General features: G+C 39.6%; 1 protein-coding gene across 2 annotated transcripts in view; it reads right to left on the minus strand.

The window, feature by feature from the left end:
* Positions 1–24,209, minus strand: part of cfap20dc (CFAP20 domain containing) — a 30,253-nt gene that overhangs the window by 4,546 nt on the left and 1,498 nt on the right. Inside the window, exons 3-15 of one of the 2 annotated variants that reach the window (XM_064299286.1) lie at positions 23,280–23,373; positions 22,395–22,467; positions 18,788–18,902; positions 16,574–16,730; positions 15,707–15,856; positions 12,035–12,171; positions 9,376–9,547; positions 8,626–8,739; positions 8,212–8,337; positions 7,758–8,083; positions 6,575–6,994; positions 5,682–5,933; positions 2,287–2,348 (exon numbers count right to left, since the gene is read on the minus strand). In XM_064299286.1, the coding sequence (XP_064155356.1) occupies positions 2,287–2,348; positions 5,682–5,933; positions 6,575–6,994; positions 7,758–8,083; positions 8,212–8,337; positions 8,626–8,739; positions 9,376–9,547; positions 12,035–12,171; positions 15,707–15,856; positions 16,574–16,730; positions 18,788–18,902; positions 22,395–22,467; positions 23,280–23,373 (2,198 nt within the window). Of the gene's footprint in view, positions 1–2,286; positions 2,349–5,681; positions 5,934–6,574; positions 6,995–7,757; positions 8,084–8,211; positions 8,341–8,625; positions 8,740–9,375; positions 9,548–12,034; positions 12,172–15,706; positions 15,857–16,573; positions 16,731–18,787; positions 18,903–22,394; positions 22,468–23,279; positions 23,374–24,209 lie in introns of both variants that reach the window. The other variant, XM_064299285.1, reaches the window with a different exon arrangement.

Raw genomic sequence — 24,209 nt, forward strand, 5'->3', positions numbered from 1 at the left:
TCTAAGTCATTAAATGAGATTATCAGCAGCAGACTACTCGCTGAAAGATAGATTAAAATATTGCTCCCAGTCAAAAATGGGATTCGCTGAAAAATGAGAAAATGTGTGTCTGCCAGGAAGTGTTGTTTTTTTTTTTTAAAGACCCAGTACCCAGTAGCAAGATACAACATAATGTTTTGGGAATTTGACATTTCACTCTTTCTGTATAAACTTAACATATATTTTCAGCATAAGTATGCCTTTCAGTGACATCTTCTGTGATCATTTCTTATTTTAAGAATGAGAAAGATGAGATGGGCTGCAGGGTCTCTTCCCTTAAAATTCACCCAGCATTATTTCTTTCCTTAAAGACAATATGAAACCTACAAAACATAACACAACCAAAAACATATTAAATAAGACTAAATAAACTATAACAGAACAGAAATAATTGATAAAATAATTATTAACAACATCACAAGCAGCATGATCTTAGTTACTGTGCCTTCCAAAAGTACTGAAATGGTAGAGTGAAATTTGATATTTTTGGTATATACTTAAGGCATTTGGATTTGAGATCAAAAGAGGAATATGAGACAAAAGTACAGGCAATCAGATTTTATTTCATGATATTTACATGTGTATGTTTTATCATTTTACAGAAACAGTTGTTTTTGTGTTGCCTTATATTTGTCTTTTGATCTCAAATCCAAATGCCTGAAGTATTCAGCGAAATTACACATTTCACTCGCCTGTTCCCATACTTCCAGAGGGCACAGTACATAGTTATACACAAAATGGGGCAGGAGGCACCCTTTCTTTCTTCCTCTCCTGGCCCCTCCCACCCTGCTCAGCCCCTCCCTGGTAGATAGTGACCACAGACCAGAAGGAAGCACAAAGGAAAGCTCTCAGCCACTAATTCAATCAGTGCCCACCTGCCGGCACCATTAATCAGCACCGGCTGCAGCATATCAGGAGCTTGTCCGGGCCGCTATAAACGGGCTCCAGCACACTCTCCAGGAGCTCACAGAGACTCAGCTGCCCTACAAACTGCCCACAACAAGCCCTAGAGAAGGAAAGTATTTGGCAGGTTTTTACTGTTTGAACAATCCATCCCAGTCCGCTGTCGTAAACAAACCTGGCTGTTTCCTTGTTCCTCCTCGTCTCCGCCCACCTCCAGTATCGCTTACATGACAACTTCAGTGGTTGAGAATGCAGGTGCAAGACATGAGCAAAAATGAACTGCACAAAAGCAGTGGATGAAGCAGCAGAGCCCAATAGAGGAGGAGAGCCAACTGAACCACTCACTCCCAGCAGACCCATTCCCAACGCCACTACAACACCCCCCGCCTGGAGTGGTGCGAGGGTAAGAGAAGGGGAGAGGATGACAAATTACCCCAAACCTATTTTTCTGTGCACTACAGGCTTCTGTATCATACAGTTTACAAAGATAAAGCTAAACAACTGCTAGATGTGCCACAAGCCTACATTCCCCAGTTACTGGCCCTGGCCCACTCCTACCACCAACAGGACAGAGTAATGTAACCCTTCTGTTATTGCTGCCATTGCAGTAAGTAAGCATGGGATGGATGGATGCCAGCAGCTGGAGGAAAAATGGCATGCCATTACTCTTCATAGTGCATACTCATGCCAGTGAGACCATGCAATCTCAACCTCCATGTTTCTGGTGATGACAGCTGGTCTTTTAATCAACCATGACTGTGCTGGCTAATTAACTATGTTCAAGCAAAGGCTTAAATGTTATTTCTGTCTACAGCCACTCATAGAGGTAGCACAGTTATCATGAAGCATGCAGATATTGTGTAATATTTTTGTACTGGATGCACAGGGGTGAAATTGGTATTGGTCGAACTGTAAGCCAAAAAGCGAATTTCCCAGAAAGTTGGACTATCACTTTAATGACCCCTCCACTCTACCCATTGTTACCTCAAGTCAGAGACAGGAGCAGGGATGTCACTCAATGAATACTGTTATTCACAAGAACTGGCTCTCTCCACTTTATAAGGGTATGTTTTGGACAGGAGGTCACTATATGATATTGATTCAGGGAGGTGTGTGGATGGTAACAGGGCAATACAAAAACAGTCTGTCAATATTCCAACCTTGCTTTATTTTGGCCTTATGTTTACAAAAGGTAGGAGGAACTGTGTAGAGGAAGGTTGGTTGAGGCCCTGTCTCCATTTCCCTCCATTCCACAGTAGAGGCCTCGGTGACTGTCGCCGCCATAATTTCTTTAGCTGAGATGAGTCTATTATTTGGGAAAAAGAAGCCACCCCCACCACTCACCGTGGATTGGACTGTAAGAGGGGAGACATCTCCTCCTGGTAATGATGGCCCTGATAGGCTGGCTGTCAAAAAAAAAGAAAAAGCTAGTTTATTTGAACAGATAATTCCTTTTATGGAGTTTTTTGGAGTTCGGAGTTACTTGAAATGTGTTTTCTTGCTTTAGACCACAGACTCCTACTGTATATGTTCTGATACCTACCATTATTAGGTTGGCAAGGTCATCAGAAATGTCTCAAACTATCTAAAATATCTTTCAAAACACACAAAAAACTGTTGAGGCCAATCAAAGACATATATTAAAGTTGAAATAATATTTAAAACAAAATAAAAAATATATAATGATATAATATTAAAATATGAAAATTAAAATTATCCCTTAATTCTCTTCAAGTATCTGAGCAGAATCTTCTTTTAAAGCTTCAGCTCAGCATAATACATGATATAATAATGAATTCTACCATATTTTTGTAACATATATTGTGCCTTCCAACATTATCCACAGAAGAACATTACAGAAGTTATTATTATTTCATTCCAAACCTATCAGTAGCTGAAATAATTCTGGGATCAAGCAATGACAATGAAATGCTAATTTTAATTCAATTTTCAATGATTCATTTTCATTCCAATATGTTTCACTGACAAAGCATTCTAAATGACATACAATTTGTAGTTCAGAAACATTCCCTGATAGGTGCTTGTAGCAGTCGGTCTGCCAGAGAGGCAGTCTCAGCTGCGCCGGCTGGTGGAGAGAGCACACGCACCTGAGTTGCGTCAGCTAATCAGCCCAGGTGCTTAAAGGTGTGCTGCTCGCCACAGTTCAGGGCCGAGACCGGGAGCTAACACCGAGAGCGTAATTATGAGTTTTGTCGTTATAAGCACGAAAGACTAAAAAAGCAATCCTCAGCTGGGATGCTGGAGGAGCCGGACCTGGCCAGGAAATCGGGTCAGCTACAGAGCAAGGAACTGAAAAGTTTCTGCTCTGTTTTACTTTCTTTTGTCTTTGTTATGTTTGCTTGTTTTATTTTATTATTTTTGCCCGGAACCCGTAAGGGGGAAGGGTGAAGGTATCCGTTTATTTTATTTCATGTTTGCGTGGGTGGGCTCTCTCTCTCCATGCGACAGAAATGGTGTTACCCGGTACTGCCGTATCGCTCCTCCCCGAGGTGTGACGCTTGGCGTGTGACAGTGCTCTAGATATTCCACCATTTTTCATGCCCTACATGTGCGTGGACAAACTCAGATTCTGAATGTGCTCTTCTTCTCGGTCAAACATGCCCTGAAACTCTGCCCATGCGCATATCTTGCAGTCCCTTGTATGAAGCAGAAGTTACACATTCAAGTTTAAATGCATTTAAACTGCCAAGGTGCACAATGCTGGACTCACGGTGACTGCGCAAGCGTATCTCAGGTCTAAATAAGCCCCTTAAAATCTGATGCTGCTGAAGCTAATTTATTAGTCTGTTAAGACATTCTTATGCAGTGCCAGCTTATGAACCATTTGTTTCTGAGAGTGAAGAGCGTAACCAAATTTAATAAAATTAAGATATGACATACTTCCTGACGCTCAAATGCTGCTGCTGTTAATACATGTTATACTTGAGGACTGTCAGTCACTGGAATAAACTAACTACATTGGCAGACAGCACTGCAATTGTAAATGTAGTGAGTTGGTTTGAATGAGCCATACTTTGAACATATATGTCTGTCATAAAGGCCACAGAGAATGTAGAATAACATAGAAATAAATGGAAAGTATAACCATTTACATTTGACCACTAATAGAACTGAACTGAACTGGATTGAACTGAATTTAAAAATAACATTTGCTGTGCATGACTGCCTCTACAGTCATATTAGTATGGATATAGCTGTATTTTTATCTCAAGTATGCAAGCACTTTTTGTGATGTCTAGACAGCAACAGCTCTGAGTAAACTTTTTGGAATTTTTATTTTCCTTAGAAAATGCAGGGATGCTTCCCTATGTGCAAAGAAACAGATTCAGCCATTGGTTTTGTGTGATTGTCTGTAGCAAAGCTGCCCAAATTAAAATAAGAGGGAAATAAAATCCCAATGTGCAGGCATTATCTCACTGTGAAAACAAAAGGTAATATGATTACTCATTCAGTCTGCAATGCATCTGTAACCAGTCTAGTGCATAAATCATTTTCAGCTGTAAACATAAAGTTCAGCACCATTGATTTTAAAGGTTACACCATTGCTGATTTAAATGAATTGAAACAAATTATACTTAATTTCACTTATGGTCACATTATTGAAAGTCTATACACTTGAAATTACACTGTTAATTTTCAAGTTAGGTTGCAACAAATTTGAAAAATAGTAATCGCCATCTTGCTATAAGCAAATCATTTGAATACAAAACCACTTCTGTCATAGGCAACCACTGAAGTAGTGAACACGCCATTTGATTTTGGCCTTATAGGAGAGAAACTAGGAAACTATGTAGAAGTGTTCTAACAACTCCAAGAAAAAGTTTCTTAGCCTCCTCTCTTGCAGCCTAAAGCCAGAGACTGTGTCCCCCAGGGAAGGGACATTTTGTGCCAGAGTTCTGTGCAGATTCCATCGAGCAGCAGTTGTGTTTGTAGCAGGAAAAAGCTCACAAGGCTGGAGACGGCAGCCGGCTGTCTCAGGGTGACTATGTGGAGGTCTGTGAGGCTTCACTCAAATACCAGGGCTGTTTCAGAGGTACAGTGGATATTCTGGGATGGGTTTAAGAAAAATTCTGCCCTCTGATTTCCCAGTGGTACTGAACTGAAATCGAAGTCAAAATTGCAGTTTTAATCTGAGTTTTCCTTCTGAGTTTTTTGGGATACACCGATAGGAACATTGGGAAGACAGATGATAATTATTCCTCTAAAATGTACATGGCAGCACAGATATGGAGAAAGTGAACTGCATCATATCAGAGATGAGAGAATATGGTTTCAGATGATGGCTTTAATAGATATTCTAGCAAGTCACATTGTATGAGTAGCTTTTTATCTCTCTGGTTTCTTAATTACGAACAACTCTGGTCTGGGACCCTGTATTGGTTCATTCCAACCACAATTGCAATCCCATAATTTTAAGAAGCTGTTAATATTTCTTAATTGAGCGCTTTTCAAGTTTAGAGGGATTACTTGCAGTCTTAAGCCACAGGTTGGCTACCACTGTTGTAGAATTTCACAATTACAACAATGAAATAAGGTGCATTAATACCTTACCATACTTCCAGCATAATCAAAATAAGTCCAAGTCAAGATCATAGCACGTCATTTGTGCAGACAGAGCGAATAGACACGCTCAACTTATATGAGGAAATGAGTATGCTTTATTATCTTAAAGTTATCTTTATTGTGAGAGAAGAAAGGGTTCAAAATGTGGTCCTCACCATTGGGGCATAGGGCGTCCAGGTGGAAGTGTCATCGCTGCTGGTGCTGATGCTCACGTTGCAGTTGTGTATCTGGGAGGCGCTGAGGCCTGCAGGTGTACCTTCCTCGTACACCTCCTCCCGCTCGGCTTCCTGCTGCCTGAGCAGACTGGCGAGCATGAGCAGCTCTTCTTCCTGGTTGCCGAGACTTTCCCGCACACACAGCTTGGAACCGCTCGCTCGGTTTGCCCGAAGGCTTGTTCTACTGCCAGCCTTAAAATAAACAAATGCACACATGCATTCATACAAGTGCAAAGTGAAACCTTTAAGGACAAATAATGGGGAACTTTATAAAAATATATCTGATTTAACCAAGCTAGATGTTTCCATGTATCCTGACTGCCATGTTCCTGTGTAGGGGTATTGACCTTGTGATGTCAATAGGTGTGCTCACTAGGTTGCGATGTCGGCTACAACATAAACTAAGTCTCGTTGTCCTTGCAAACTCAAAGACACTTTCTAAAAGTCAAGGAATGTCTCACTTAATCACATTCATTGCTGCCAAATTTTTCCAGGGTCTACTAGATGTCTACAGGAGGATCACCTAGTCCAGAAGTGTCCATCCCTGGTCCTGAAAAGTGATACCCTAAAAACAGCAATCACTTTAGACTCAAGAAACAAGGTGAGGTGAGCTAACTGTATCTACTGCTTTAATGGATTAATTAAGTGCTAAGTAACAACAAGAACTATGGCTCTCCAGGACCTTAGCTGGCCACCTCTGACCTAGTCAATACTACAGCTCATTTAATTTCTTAACCAGTAGGCACGGTCCTAATTTCCATGTCCAGACCGAGCCCTGCCACACCTTATTAACAGCAACCAAGCATAAACAAATATACAATCTTAAAACTTACTGTGTGATCCACATGCAGTCTGGAGTCTCCTATGGGAATTTCTTTAACTGACTTCTTGCTCAGCGAGATTCTGGAGTAGGTGTCTTGGCACTCCCTCACATTTCTGGGGCTGGCCACGCTATACCCCAGCCTAGTTCTGTTAGGAGAGAGGCAGCGGGTCGGGACCATGCTGCTGTGATCAACCTCAGTCTTCCTTGCGCTTGAGAAATCGCCCAGAGACACATCCATTTTCAGCATCGCGTCCGACTCCGATGGTTGCGTAGGAGACTCAGAGGCTTGACTGTAGTACATATGCTCTGGATTGGGTCGAGTATTTCCTTCAGGAGTCCGGATTCTGGATTTTAAACTCAGTGAGGGTGAGACACCTGGGCAGGACCGCTTGCCAGGCCTCTGAATGACAGTCGCTGAGTAGGATTCATCCTAGAAGGAAGGGGGAGACCACATGCGCATTGGCTTTTTTGCATTGTTTCACCATTTTCTAACTTGCTTCTAAAATGCCTCCTCTGGATTTGTTGGAATTGAATGTTTCATGCAGGGTCATACTGTCAAAATTTCACATATTCAAAGTCTTAGGGTTTTATTTTCCGGAATCAATGTCTCTTGATGCATGGGTACGGTCAATGGTGCTGTGCGTGGGTGCACGGGGCGTGGCTAGTGAATGTCGGTATTTTTGTGAACTGCGACAAGGAGCATACAGCTCAAAGAGCGAGGCGCAGTTGGAAAATGGGCTGAATTATAATGAGTATATTATCAGTGGGTGTTGTGCAGCTGGATTCATTAATAGGCAATCAAATCAAAAGCACACACAACTACAAATGTGTCTTCTCTGTGTGTGTGTGTGTTGCATTATGTATTGTGATTGGTTCACTGTGGTTACAGTTTCAGCTAATAAATACGTAAGTCTTGGTTTTGCATGTTGTTCTTAACTATGCCAGTTACATATTGTGGGTTTGAGGTTAAGATCACTCACACATAGAACTTTGGATAGATGCACTCCATAATAAATTGCTCATACACAAGTCCCATCACAAAAAAACACAACATAAAGAAGTAGTGAGAACAATAGTAATTGAGCCAGTGGAAAAAAGACAAGTACAAAATAACCATGTTTGTATATCAGATTTTTCCAGTTTTAAGTGTGTGTAAAGTCACTATAGTAAGTTGTGGATTGGCAAAAACATACCTCTTCACTTTCGCTGCCAAAGAAGTCATCCTCCAGCCGTGCCCCCCTGTGTGCCCCGCCCCCCACACCCCACATTTCAGGAGAAGGGGCAAGGCCCTCTCCGGGGTTGGTGTGTCCTTGACAACGCTTTGCTGAGTGTGGGCGGGAAGAGAAGGTAAAGATGTCATCCAGGCTGAGCTGAGGCTCCATGCCGTTGTTCTCATGTCTAGCGGTAATGTCGGTCTGGACAATTGAATCATGGGTAAACTGCAGGTTGATTGGATCTGGAGTCCATTTGGAAGAATCCAAGCATACATCCTTCAGACTGCTTGCAAAGCAGCCACTATCTGGAAGAAAAAAATAAATAAAAGGCTAGAAAGGCAACTTCTGTTTACTGAAAAGCCATTGCACACTCAAAAGTCCTTGTTCACTTTCTTTGACGTGCCAAGCCACCCTCCATTTTGAGGCATCTGACCTGCATCTGGCTGGTCACCCATTGCACCAGGGACCCGTGCTATGGCAGTGTTTGCAGTGCCGCTGGGAGGGCAGGTTTCAGAGGAGCTGGAGCTGGCTTCATTTCTACTGCTGCTCCGCGCTGAGCCTGCTAGCATGTTTCACAAAAGCAAAACCATTCATTTTTATATGTAAGATCATATTTGTTTGTGCTTGGTTGCTGTTAATAAGGTGTGGCACGGCACGGTCTGGGAGTGGAAATTGGGACCATGCCTACTGGCTAAGCGGGCACATGCACCAGGATTGTTTGTAAATCAGCCCAATATTTAAAAGTGTACAAGCTTTTCACAGTAGGTGGCTGAGACTGGAACAGTCTTGATGTGGCCCTGGATAAATCTGCTGACTCAGCATTCAGCCCAAAGTTCCCACGCCTCACCTGTGAGGGCTGGATTTTCTCTCTCTGCACTGTACACCCGTAGCTTCCTCGTTCCTGGCCTCTCCATGGCTAGTCTGCTTGGCGGGGGGTGTGGCTGCAGGCTCCAGTGGTTCCCTGTGCCAATCCATTTATTTAGAGATCTAAAACTTAAAGGGTAACCTCACCAAAAATACAACTTTTCAAATTCATCAGGACTGAAATGAGCTACTGATGTTTGTGTAGATCAGGGTTTCCCAGTACGCTCATTGGTGGACTTCAGGGTGGGGGGCATTAAATGGGAAATGAAAAAAACATGAATTTGTTGCACACAGTAGAAAATGTTTTAATGAATTTTCCATTCAGTTCAGACAAACAACCCCCTTTTTTCCAATTATGAATTATCATCATTTTTTTTTTTAATTACGCAAGCACTGTTTCAATTGCAGTAGTTTTATTAATTGTGACATTAAATGTGGCATGCAAACAATGGCACAGGAATAATAACTAAAAAGGGAACCACTCAGCCACCATTTTGAATGAATTATTTTTATTTAGGTAACATGGTTATTGGAGTTGTCCAAATATTTGTCTCCATACAATAAAATAGCCTACTTAAATTACACCAGATAACTAATTATTGGGGGCAGGTTCCATGCCGTAATTTGTAATTCAAACTTCCTGTTTTTGCCTTATTTCTGGCTTTTCTTTGCTGGTGTGGTGCACTTCATGGTACAAAAAGCTTACAGTTCAAGCATGAATGTTCATCTTTACCTGTGAGCCCCTCTAAAGCCTGTCCGCTGTCCTGGTGGTGCTGAGGCGTGGACTCGTGCTCAGAAATGGGGACCTGCTCACGCCGATGGCTCTGCTTCTCCACCCAATCTCCGCTGTTCTGTTTCGCCGAGCCACAGCTCCGGCCTGCTCTGGCACCAGGAATGAGAACCACCTGTGGAGAAGCAAACCAGTCAGACTGCTGAATGAGCTCCAACACTGGCAGTGCTGCAGCCAAAGCATAGGTTGATACTTCTGATTGTGTGGAGCCTGAGGAAGAGCACTCATTAGCCCCTTTTCCACTGGAGGGCCGAACAGTTCTGAGCACGGAGAGGAACGGTTCCAATGGTGTTTCCACCTGGAAACGGTTTTGCGCGGAACGATTACAAACCGTGCCCAGCATGATATTTTCGGCACGGTTAGACAACCGTGCTCAGTGCAGCCGAACCATTCGGGTGGGCAGGCTTAATGACGTATTCACTGATTGGTTTCACATTACGTCAGTTTTGTGACTCCGCATACGGTCTCTTCACGTCCTCTTCCGTAACCTAGGTCGGTGGAGAAGCTAATATAAATAAAAATGCCAATTCCGTCATAGCAACAAGATAAACCCGACAATAGCCATAAGATATACAGCAGTGAAAATGCTGCTCACTGAACAACGAAATAAGCGGGACAAAGTTTTAAAACATGATACTATGTCATTCTACAGTCAATATCTGGGACTAAATATTGAATAGATACATAACCTTACCATTGGTTTTACGCGTAGAGATGTCCCTTTTGAGACCGAGTGGTCATATATGGTCTTGGACAATCCGTTTATGAAATATATTTTGCGCATTTGTGATGCCTGGGTAGCTACATTCAAAATAGCTGTGCATAATACCACACATATTGTCTACGGCGTTGTCGCCGTTTCAAGTACAGTCTGGCTTGATTGACAATTCATTTATTCAGTAGGTGAGAGAATAAGCATTCTAACGATGTGTAACATGTCTAATTTTTCTTTTGGAATAGCGTTTTATAGGTCAGAGTAACCGAAAAATTTTCTTATCATCGCATTCACTTACGCATTAAGACGCTGCACCTAACGAAACGTTGTTAACGATTTTTCGTAATTTCTTGGAAAATACTATTATTGAGGACTTCTGGGCGTAGCTAAGCCGTATATTTGCTGAAAGACCTATCTGACATCGTTTTCTGGAGCAAAACAGAAGTGGATTAAACTTGTTGATTTACTGCCTCTGTCTGAACACAGATGAAGTTTCATCATTGCTATGTAAGTATTACTGCTCAAAATATTTCGGTTATACACATTATTTTTGGATTGAGTGTCTTTAAATAGGTTAGTGGTATTATATAATGTTGATATTTCACACTAATGTGTGAAAGCGTTAGTAGTTTTTTGAATGCATGCAACAGTGATGGTCAGTGGAGGATACGCTAAAAAGAAAAACCAAAAACAGACCAAAATACACAGTATCCTTGTCCGTTTCATCAGCCAACGAAACATAACAAAAACAAAAACAAAACAGTATGGGGAGCGACGACAACAACTGGCGCATATTACATTCACAACGGGACGCCGTCGCTGATCCACCGCGTCACTTGCTGTCCTCACTAGATACTTCCTAGTCCTGGTTTTAGCAGCCCGACAGTGGAAACAGAAATGGTAACCATTCCCACGAGTACTGAGCAGCTCGGAACGGCATGAACGGCACGAACGGTTCGGCCCTACAGTGGAAAAGCGGCTATTGTCGTCTGCCTCGCAAACATCATCGTCCATATGATTTCCGTATCTTTAAACTGGTTGAATGATTCTCCTAGTTTTCCAGAGGACCCAGAGCTATGGAATGTATTCATCATGGAAACAGCGATGTCTGTGATGAAACCGACAGAGATGTCTCTTTTGTTTACAGTAACTGTTTCTATTATTTCTAGCACTAAATGCTTGACAAATACTGTACATCTCATGACATTGACAACGTTGGGCTTTAGAGATGACAATCTGTATTTTCGAATGGCAAGCTGTCAAAAATAAATACATGCGTTACAGATTTTCCTAGATCACAGATCTCTAGTGTCCATAAAGTGGAGGCGATGAAACATGTCAACATGGACACTTATTCTGAAATGAAACAATGCACTTCATTAAAAATTATATGTACTTAAGACAGAAAGAAAACCCAGCCCAGTCACTTTCATTGAACGGCATGAGATTCTCAGACCGAGGCATGTCAGAGTAATTAGGCAAAACTGAGTCTGAACCCCCTAATATCCAGCAGGTGAGGTAAAAGCACTAAAACAGTGGTGAGAAAACCTGTCCTGCACAAGATCGTATGTGATGTCATGTCACCTATATACTAAAGCAGCTGGGTGTAGAGAACCCATTCAGGTATATCATATGAACCTGTTCAAGTTTGATAACCACTGCATTGAAGTATAAAAGTCAACAAACTATGTTTTCAGTGAGAAATATATAGTCAAGCTCACGTGCACACACTGTGGTCTACATCCTAAAGCTCAAATCTCCCTACACGAAGTTGGGACATGTGGCCATATTGTCCAGGGGGGTTGAAAACTACTGTTGCAGAGCATAGCAGTTGGTTATTTGGACAGATTAGAGGTTCTTCCCGTTTGAGAATGGGCTCATCCTCACCTCCCGGCTGCCAGAGCCAATGGCCTTCTTTCCTGTAGGTGGGGGGGGTCCCGGGACTTTTGACCCGAAAGCAATGTGGCAAACATCCTGGTTCTTGGCCCCCCGTGCAGAGATTGAACTGCCAGAGTTTGCCTGTTCTGGTGGGGACAAAGAGGCAACCATTGACATTTGAGCATTTAAAGAGGGAACTATTCTTCTCTATACTCCTCACAGTGGACATGAGACCAAATTTGTAAATTAACTTGTTCTTTCAATAGAAGTAAATTGCAAAAATGTAATAATCGCAATTTAATAGGATTCAATTGCATGTAACAATAGCAAATAACAACTTACAATATTTGTATTCCAATTGCCGTGGTACGATGAAGATGCACAGAACAATTTTCAGCGCTAATTAAGTATTTTAACTAATTGATCTTTCCCACAAAGCATAATAATTACAGTGCTTGTACACTGCAAATTAATCACTGGATAGATGCTTTGTGTGTTTTTCTGTATTAGTAATAGCTCAAAGTAAAAGCTTCATTTAAGACAGATCATGCAATCAATACAATAACAATGAACGGCGTGTTTAACAATTTACTAAAGCTAATGATGGCGCAAGACTAAATTAGAATGTTTCAAATCAGAGCACTGGATGTTATTATCTTGCTAATGGTCTCCCATTGACAATTTAACAGATGAGTTTGTAATACATAATATTAGTTAACATTCATGCAGCAGTGACACTTCTTGGCAGCATGGATTCAACAAGGTGCTGGAACTATTCCTTAGGGACATGTCGAAACTGAACTGTAAATTACTATTCTGTGATGTAACTGCACAGAATACAACCTCCAAAAAATCAGTTAGCCATCATGCTCCACTAACCAATAACCACTCACTCACAACTACTACTTATAAATGATAAATTCTTGGTTTATAAAAAAAATACCCTTTTAAAGACAATCTTGTTGTCAAGTTTTAATAAGATGAGACATACAAAAAAGAAACTTGTCATTGTTGTACTGACTACCTGGACTTTAATGAGCCAATCTTTCCCAGCTCTAAATAATACAATTTCCTCAATGAGTAAAGGTACTGAAATAAAGACAGAAATAAAATTCTAAAAATTTAGAACCACCAGTTTATATTATTAGGTTCATGGCCTAGTGCAATACCAGCCCTCTTTAAGCATTATTAGGCTTGTTAATAACAGAGACCATAAGAGCTCATTTACAGAAGAATCCCCTCAACGGGATGACAGTTTATTTCTGTGGCCATGATTGGATAAATCAGAATGAACGAGACAGCTGTCTGAGGGGATAAATACTCAAAAATAAAAAAATGTGCCGTTGAAGTGAAAACAGGAATTATAATTAATTGCCTGTGCACTTATTTTCGACAGAAGGAAAGATAATTGCAGTCTCCAGGTATGCGTTTCTGATCCGAGAGCACTTGGGTTTCCAATAAAAACCACTCCACTGCTACACGGGGGTAGCTATTAGCATAACATTAAGGCGTGTGAATGACAAGCTAATGCACGGCCTGTTAGTGCTACTTCCTAAATGCTTTGAAGTAGTTCAAAATGAAACAAGGCCAGGGACATTCATTAAAAAATCACTTTTTATGGACATGTTTGATTTAAATTAATGTCATTCCTTTGTTTAACTTTACATCGACTGATTTCACCTGCATTCTTTATGTCAATATCTTTGTGTATATATTTGTGCCTTCAGGTATACGAGCTAACCATTTCTGTCACAACACAAGGTACATGCTTTGTAGATGCCCTCATAAACAAATGGTAATAAAAATGTTTCAATACAACACGTGTGCATCGAAAACAAAAAATGCTAAAACACTAAATGCATTTTTTTTTAAATACAGTAAAATCCAGCATCGAATAAAGATACTTATATAAATACACATTCATATGAAAAAATAATTAAATAGACACAAACAAATAAATAAGTACATTAAATAAACTACAAAATACTCTAAATTATATATAGGCCTATATATTTCTTTGTACTTAATTTCTGCACACAAATCACAATTTATTCCTTTATTTTTATATTTACAGTTGCAAGAGGTATGTGAACCCTTTGGAAATACCTGGGTTCATAAATCTTTTCTTGCAATTGTATTTCATTTCAGCACTGTTTTCACACACGCACACACACACACACACACACACACAATCTGAGCTGCAGTGAAGACCATTAAAAAAGAATCAGTAGAAGAGCTTTTTAATGACTATTTGTTTGTGAAATCTGCCAATAATCCACCTGGAACAGGCACCACCCCAGTTCTGCAAAGTAGTTTTCTGGGGCGTGCAGCTCGAAGAAGATAAATAAAATGTGGTACATAACATAATGTAGCATGACGTATCTGACAAGGCTTAAATTAAAACAGCTGCTTGCATTTTTACATCAGATTGAGAGACAAAATAACAGCACTAAAGGTTTACTTTTGATTTGATGAAGAAAAAGTCCCTCAGTTTTACTCACTCATTCACCATTAACATTTTTCATCAGGATTAATTTTGAATGCATGCTATTAAAACAAGCTCAATTTTAAAGGCAGCACCAAATAGGTCAGGCGAGGATAAATTCTTATATGATCAATTCCAAATTCTGCCCTTTAACTACTGCTCTTTTTTTTATAAATTCAATACGTAATTTAAATAGCCTTCAACATCAATGCAAATACATAATGGATTATACTGACAATAGGACACTGTCAAGTTGTCCAGTAGTATTGACTGATATAATTTAATTTAAATTGTTTTTTCATCGACTCTTTGGAATTTCAATACATTTTAAATTAAATTAAAATTTTAACTTTTTTTATTAGAATTTGCTATTTTAATCTGCAGATTTTATGTAACCACCTATGTTGCACTTTAACTTAATTCTACGTGTTCTACTTACTGCTGACTGTTACTGTTGAGTGAGCTGTAGAGAACATGAGCGGAATGGAAGATTGCTTGCAAAACAGAATTCCACAGGTTTCAGCATTTTCAGCATAGTGGGCAAATTTTATTTGATTGATACCCTTTTAGATTTCCTGTAGCTCGTTACTTTAGTCCTGAGGTGCCCTGCCTTCTTTGACTTTTTTATAGTCCGCCCACCTTTTCTGACTGTTATGGTACTTGATGCAGCTTTAAGAGAGCTACATATGCTGAACACAATAAACTCCCCTGAATGGGTCTTTCCTCCAGCCCCACTGCATTCACTAATAAGATGTGTTTTAATAATAAAAACCAAAGTTGCGCAATTGTTATTTTTCCATTATTCTCCTCCTCGGTCAATGCAGTTCCCATCACTTTATTCAAACCAAACACAGGTCATTAAAATGCAATCACTGCAAATGGAAGTCAGTGAACCTATCAAGACGTTCAGCTTACTCATCAAAAACAATACTGACATATTGGAACAACAAACAATCCACTTCTAATTGTAGAGTGAAAACTACTGCAAAGCCTAGTGATGCATGTAACAGACGACCTAACAACGAGAGGCCTCTGTGACAGACGGTTTTAAACGTGTCAACAGAAATAACACAGGAGAGAGACTTGGCAAGTCCAGTCAACAAGATGAATTCTTCCCTGAAGAACAACACAGTAACAAATCAGCGATGGAGAAAGTGGGGAGTCGGTCAGCTCTTTAGACTCCCTTAATTACCCACCCAAGTCTGAGGACAGCGAGCCTCCGAGCTTCATCTCGGCCAGCCGCAGCTTGTTCATGTTCACCAGCTGTGTGATGTGCTGCACATCTGGGGGGAACTGGCAGCCCTTTGGAATGATGTCTCTGGGACCGTTGCCACAAATATAAAGATCTGCAAAGGGAACAACAATTTTCACAAAAAAACTGGTTGATTCATACCTATGGTATAAAAGAGGCCCTCGTATATTACGTTGCGCAATGTGCTTTCTCTGGTAGCGTTGGGGTGGAGATGGGGGCTGTGGGAGAATGTAACTGAAAAAAATAATAAAACCATTACAAACAAAGCACATTCAGCACATGCAAATGTGGGCAGTTTTCATTGATAATTTACTGCATTCCAAGATATTCCTCTCTCCAGGGGCTTGTAAATTGCAAGGGGAAAATAGAAAAAGAACAATAAAATATAAATGCAACCCATTTTGGAAGACAGCAGCTCAAGATTCTGGATCTAGTACAGAGGTTGGTCAGAAAATTTTATATATTATCATTTCTTTTGACTGACTGCAAAATTCTCAAAGAGTGACACAGCTGCCTAGATGCATCATAATAGTCCACTCGTGGATGGGGTGGTGTTCAAAAATGAAACAATTATGACTCTATACACCGCACAATACCAGTTTACATGCTCAGAAAGATTGATGATGAAAAAAGAAACATATATTTACATAAGAAACTCAAGAAAGATAAAATTTGTTTTTCTAAGTCTGTGCAGATAAACCAGATACTGATTCTGCAAAAAATAAATAAATAAATAAATAAATAAAAACATTCACAAAAGATTGTTTCCTGCCAAAAATGCACTGGATGTGGTTTTGCTTAGATAACATACCACTCTCATTGTGAGCATCTGCCGGCTGGAGTTTCATAGTGAAAATTCTTCTGAGCCGGCAGCTGGCAGAGACTGTGATTCTATCCAAGGACAGGAAAGGCGCTCCTTTAAATATTTCACTGGTGAATGACACAAGGTCAACGCACATGTTGCACCACTGAAAATCAGAATGTAAAAGGAACAACATTAATCATTAATATTTTATTACTAATAATAATGCTATTCACAATATTCTCTGAGCAAACATATACACAGTATAAACAAATACATTGTTATTGTGTTGCCATGGCGATATTCAGTGCCTGAGAATTTGATGAGGAACTGGTCAGGAATATAACTTTCCACCAGCCCACTGGTCCTTAGGCACAAAAAATGAAATCTCAAACTAACCCTTTATGGAAATTGAATATGCTGCACATATATTGAAACTGGGACGGCAGCAGTGGCGTACCATGGGGTCTAGAACCAGGCCTTCCGTAACCTTGCCTGTAGAGAGATGATTACTCAGCCTATCAACCTTGTTCCATTTACATGTCTTGACAATCAATCAAGCAGTGGCAGTATGTCACCTGCCAAGCTTCAAGCTGGCAGAACATATCCAGACCACCACAGCAGAGAGAATTCTGTGCTTTTCATGGTTAGCAACAGAAAGAACTACAGTGACCAGATCCATACTCAAACTACAAACATAGCAACTAAGTGACTACGTATACACAACTTCTGTGTTTCTGTCTTATCTTCTTCACCCTCCCCGTTTCTTCATCTTCCCTTTCTCCTACTCAATTTTCCTGCCTCAAGTCCCACAATTATAAATTCTCCCAATTGATCAATTTCTGGCAAGATGAAGTAGACCAATTTTACTGCATCCGAAACTGGCGCACTGCAGCCAATCATGAAATCTGATCATTGCTCAATTGCACACATATCAACTCTTGCCTCATCCAACAGCATCAGAAAGCTGAGAAAGTTGAGAGAAAATATCTATTCAAGATCAGAAAATATTGCAACACTTCAAAATATATGGGCAAATTGTTGTTGCTTTCAGATATGACAGAAAAATTTCACAATATTTTTAAAGAAAACACTATCAAATCTTCCTGCAAAGTTATGTCTGCAAAGTTAGGCTATATTGCTGCATGTTCAAACTTCATAAGGAACTGAACATTTTATTTAAAGGTTCTTCATGTGTATGGTTGCATAAACAATTCATGAAAGTGAATCACATACACAAATAAAATACTATTTTGGCACTGCACAACTACTAATCACTGCACCCAGTGGATGGACGTATGGTTATTACTGCTACAATGTCCATATGATTGTTGGTGAATGGTGCCGTAAAGTTCAATGATGAACAAGCCCACTCTACACACAGAAAATGTGTGTGTCGCCAAATAAAATTCCCAAATAAAGGCTTTTATTCCACCATAGCCATTCTGCCATTTTTTAAAGGACAGCAGACAGTCTGCCCTCATTTCGTACTTTATTCTCTCTTCTTGTATTTTATTATTTGCATTTTATTCTCAGGGGGCAAGCAGAGAGGGCCACAAATAAAGATAGAATCACAGTACAGAAAGCATCATGGAAAATAAAACCCCCAGCCCCATGGGGGGTTCAAACATCGGTTTGAGAATATCCTGCTCCACCACCCACACCACTCTCACCCATTGTCCTTTTTGTTGCCAGTTTTATTGACTAAATAATCTCCACACTGTGCTGACATAAAAATTGTATTATGTTAATTCAGACTGTTGTTCGTACCAATGTGAAATCCAACAATAACTCTTGGCTCCATGCCTTTTGAAATGATAAAACCAACTTCCAGACATTTTACACCTCTTGACCTTTGTTTATCACATACTACAGGTTGCATGACAAAACTCAGAAGTCTCATTACTTCACCATCTGTATCCATCTGTATATCAGGCTGTAAACATTCCTTGTGTATAATTTAAACACAGGTTGCCTCTGTTAAGAATATTTAACAAAGGAGGCATATGTAGCCAATATGGACCACATCATTACTTGTTAGTCCTGTATATGTGAGGAGTATGAGACCCATATTTTTAAATTAATTACATTACATTACAGGCACTTAGCTGATGTAATTTAATATGTCATTCTACAAATGTTATGACAAGGATGCTTAATAACTGTAGACGGCACAAATAGAAAATAAATGGTGACCCATAATATTCATAAACGTATACTCACAATGTTAAGTCTGAGACTTGAGAGAGGTATTTTGGCATGTAAAGGGGTTGCTGATAGATCCTTATGAATAGTTGATAAATACAGTCTTTTCTTCAGATTTCCTGAATCTGTTACCCTGGAAATGAAGGAAGGCAACAGTAAATGTCTGCACAGTAAAAATGCTAGCTCTCTGAAAAACAGACTCGATCGCTTTTCATATTCAGGACAGTTGATGTAGCACTCTTTTAGCAAAAAAGATCTTTAATGAGAGTTATTTCCCCCTCAATGTGAAGATATGGACAGCAGCTGGGTTGAAATGAGTCCCACGGCACTTCATTTACAACATACCAGACCTGGGTCAAACACGTGTTTGTTTTGGATTCAAATACTTTTCTGTGCTCTATTGATCTTGCCTGGTGTAAATGATCCTGCCAGTATGAGCAGAAGGCGGGGTTTGCACTTTTTCAGAGTATTTCATTGGTTCCAATACACCAGACAAGATCATTAAACTGTAGAAAATTATTTGAATCCAAAACAAATACGTATTTGATGCAAGTCTGCGTCATACCATTGAGTCTTCACAGCCTGTTCCCCTAGAAAAGAATTTGATCAACATAAAGAGATGGGCCATCGGGTTGAAAAAAAATCTTAAATTGTCCAAATCTGAACAAAAAATGTAACTGTAATTAGCAGTGTGGTCGCTTGTATTGTTGAAGCAAAAAACAGTTTGTCATTTTCACTGCCCACACACCTATTAAACCCTGGTGAACTATAAGCATCCCCCCCCCCCCCCCCCCCCCCAAGGAAAAGAAAGTCTGAGTACAGACCAAGGCTTAGAATGGATTCACCCAAATACATTTCAAATACCTTTCCCCTGAAAGCCAATTACAGGAGTGGGTTTTAAACAGGAAGGCTGGACATGTTTCTAGCATTCTCAACATTCAAATGTTGATATAACAATCACAATAGGTAGGCCTAATTGAAACCAATGGAGTTCTAGGACACCGTCTTAAAATTTTGGAAAAAAAAAAGTTAAAATTGAATTCTTGATATCAAAAACAAGTTGCATAAAAGCTTAAACGGGTTGCTACTGATTCTTTACCACTACAGTAAGCTTGCAACAGACTTCAAACTAGAAGAGAACACAAAGTGACAAATATAAATATAAATGGATACAGCCATCAATACTTTAAATGCACCAAGCCACCAGTAAATAACAAATTAGAGGTCTGTTGCTTTTGTCAAAGCACACTATTCATTGCAGTGATTGCTTAATTACAGAGTGTGTCTACAGCATGGCCAATGCCAGTAATTATTTGTATATTTGCAGCAGATGTTGGTTAATGAACTATGCAAAATGAAAAATTGATGAAAAGGGCACAAAGACTCCTGAATTGTATTACATTATCAATGAACTCAATAGAGAGAGCAGGCTCTACCACAGACACGCAAAGTGAAACAAACATTGTCATTATCATTGTTTAAGTATCGCTGTCCCTTTGTTGTGAGAGAAAATTATTCTGATTCTAATAATTTTGAGTTGAAATTTTCAAATCTCTCCACATCTGAGAAGTAAAGCCAGCCAGTGTGATGCAATGGATTAGTATAATGTTTGTGTTATAATAGCCAAAGTATATACCTTTAATCTAACAGGAGAGAGGACAACTGACATTTTCTGGTCATCAAAAAAAAAATTCAACAGAGGAATCTAGGTTCATGTAAGTATGGAATGTAAATAGTTTTCCTAAATTTGCTTAAGCATACTTTTTACTGAAAATGAAAACTTTAGAGATGAGATGTGTTTCGACAGCAACTACTGGGAAAGTACAAAGCAATTCTCTTCTTGACTACAAATTGAGAGCTTTGAATATGATCATCCACCTGTACGTTCTAATCTGTAAATTACTTTTTTTCATCACAATGGATTATCTCCTTGCAGAAAGCTGCTCCATCAAGGGAATTACTTCTATTCCTTGCAAATCTCGCTAGAAAGTTTAACTTTGAATGAAAAAGGTTGCATTAAATATGGATTGCTTAAAGGCACAGTTCTCACAAAAGTGAAATTAAAGTATGTTTCCACTTATGCAGAGTACTGTATCAATCGGTATCAATCCAGATAGTTTGACAAGTTTTCGAGATACAGTTCTCTTTGATGCAATGGACCTCTATTGACCTACATGTTTGTGGCGTTCACTTCAGTAAGAAATTTACATAAAAAAACTCAACAGCAATGTCTCTTTCCAAATATAATGCCACGGTTACTCACGAACATCCACAGAGCTTGATTTGTGCATGGTAACTACTGTCCATAGAATATTTCATGAACACATCTACAGAGGCTAGACTGAATGATGCAAACCACTAGTTATCTGCAAAAATAGGATGACCAGATTACAGTTTTCTATGAAGAACCTAAAAGAGCAGAGTTCTGGAAAAAGGTCTTGTGGACAGATAATAGCAAGATTGACTTGTATTAGAGCGATAGCATGAGCAAAGTGAAGAAGCCAAAAGAAACTGCCCAATATCGAAAGCACCCCCCTCATCTGTGAAACATTGTGGTGTTATGGTTTGATGTATGGCTGCCACAAGTACTGGCTCACCTGTCTTCACTGATGATGTAACTGCCGATAGCAACAGCTGAATGAATTATAATGTGTACAGAAGCATCTTATCTGCTCAAGTTCAACCAAGTGCCTACAAACACATTGGACAGTGCTTCATCCTACAGCAAGACAATGATCCCAAACATACTGCTAAAGCAAAAAAGGTTTTTCAAAGGCAGTTCACTCAATCTGAATCCAACTGAACATGCGTTTCATATGCTGATGAGAAACCTTTCAGCTACCAGCCCCCATAAGATGCAGGAGCTGAAGATGGCTGCAGTACAAGACTGGCAGAGCATCACCAGATAAGATACTCAACACCTGGTGATGTCTATGGGTCTCATACGTCAAACAGTCCTTATATGCAAAGGATATGCGACAAAGAACTAAAACAAAAGCCCTTCATGGATTGTGGCCTTGTTGTGGCAGAAGGGCTTACAAGGTTTTATTATCCCCAGAGCAATGTCATGGGGGGCTTATGTCTCCCTGAAAGGGTCTCCCAAGGCGAACAAGTCTGGGGTGAGGACCCAGATGAACACAATCCAAATTAACCCCTACTGAATGGTAAAAAGAATCCTGTTTCGGTATTTGGCGAGCAACATTTCAGCACTGTATTGGCGTACCTTCGGGCGATTGTTGCATTCATCTTGATGGTATGACAGAATATGAATTTTTGGTGCTGAAAGAATATTCTTATGAACTCCCAGATATACATTATTGTCGACTGTGTCATGCTTGGGAGGTGCAGTTATAGATGAAACTGCAGGAAGGGTGTTCTTGTTAAATGGAAAACCAACACAACAACAGTGGCACTTAGAAACTCCTAATTAGACATAGTTGTTGCGTATCATCGATTAATAAAGCTAGAACACAAAGTTTGCTATTCCTACTCAAAGTTCGGCAGTACACTTTTTAATAAGATTAAACAATGTTTTTAAAAATCTGATTGATGAGCAATATAAATGAAGTATATTGGCAGTACTGGCAGTTCTCACTGAAGGAAGTTCAGCTGTGCAGGCTCTTACATCAGTTCGGTGGAGAAGTCTTTTCCCATGGGTACAAACACCTGCAGCACCAGGAACCTCTGGCTGAGCCCAACTGAAAGAAAAAGCCCAACAAGATCAAATAACATGGCATAAACTATCTGCTATACAGCTACAAAGTTCTTAAAACTTCAACATAGGACAGATTTAAAAGTACATTAAATAAATATAAATAAACTAACACCATTGTATGCAGTTAAAAAGTATACTAGACGCTGCTAGTTTGCTTTTAAATAATAAACGTAGCTATATAACAAATACGCATATATACACAAAATCTTCACTAGGGGCGACATAGCTCAGGAGGTAAGCGCAGTTGTCTGGCAGTCGGAGGGTTGCCAGTTCAATCCCCGCCCTGGGCGTGTCGAAGTGTCCCTGAGCAAGACACCTAATCCCTAACTGCTCTGGTGAATGAGAGGCAACAATTGTACATCGCTTTGGATAAAAGTGCTATATAAATGCAGTCCATTTACCATTTGCAATCCGATCACCCGAGACAGACACATTTTAATGCCAGGTGTAAAGGGGGTCTAATATTAGTAACATTTGTTGGCACTCCCCTGTATTGTATAGTGTAATCACATGCATGTGTAGTTTTTATTAATTAAACTTTGAGTGGGGGTAGTGGTGAGAGCACTGGGTTTTGGATGGGAGAGGTTGGGCTCCACTGTTGTACCCACTGTGAGCACAATGTTTCATCTCAATTAGCAATTTAGAGTGAACGTGCAAATAAAAGTCATTTCTTAAGTATAAAAGGACTTCTCATACTTTCAGACATCACCATAAAGAGACTCAAATATTGTAAGTTCACTCTTGTGTTTTATAGTCTTGGTACAGTGGGCATTCTGTAATGTAATGCTTACTTACGTGCCATCCTGCTGTCCTTTGGCATTTGCATCCTGTTTTTCTGGCTGCTCCCTTCCAAAATATATACAAAGCCCTTCATCTCTCTGTCAAACTCCTGGATAAAAACAATTTATGCATTAAAAACTCATTAATGAATAAATGATATGCTTGGTAAATAAGTATTAACTATAGTTTAATAGAAACTATTATATATAATTAGGGCTTATAGAAATTCTGGTCTTCTTTTGTAACCTCTGATTCTCTCCACACAGCACTACAAAGTTGCTTCTGTCTCCCGTCAAGCCTCTTGGTGAACAATTAACCCTCTGCAGAACACAAATTGTCTCAATTGTGCCAAGTGACCCATAGCACATTTGGAGAAAAAAATTATCTCAATATATGCTAAATATTCATTATTAATGATCAGGTGTCAATGATTTGCAGTGTTACGAAGGCTAAAGCTCACTCCCTACATTTGAGAAAAAAATTGGAATCTATGAAATTGTACACATTTTGGAATTAAGATCTTCAATTAGGCTTTGCTGTTCACACAGGAAAAGTAAAAGTTCTGACAAGAATGACAAAGGATGCATAACAATCAAAGCCTTTTAAATTGTAACATGCAAAAAAGAATTTTGTAAAGAGTTTAATGGATTGAATCAAAATGAATATGTAGTGAACATTTTGCATGGAATTAACTAATCAAAAACGGTGATTGCAGTGAATACTTTTAGCAGGCTATTTTTACATCCAGGACAGGGGTAGGGTTGGCAGATTTAGAACGCAAAAACAGCTAGCATCTTAATCACGGACAAGCTGAAGAGCTGTCAGGAGCTATAATTCACCTTATGCATGCACCTTATATATATTATGTATATTGTTATTTAAAAAAAAATCTGAAACATGGACAGAAGTAAAAGAGCTGTTCTGGGTTTCACTCAGCAGTTACCC

Source organism: Anguilla rostrata, chromosome 11 (genome assembly GCF_018555375.3).
Source record: "Anguilla rostrata isolate EN2019 chromosome 11, ASM1855537v3, whole genome shotgun sequence".
NCBI classification, from domain to species: Eukaryota; Metazoa; Chordata; class Actinopteri; order Anguilliformes; family Anguillidae; genus Anguilla; species Anguilla rostrata.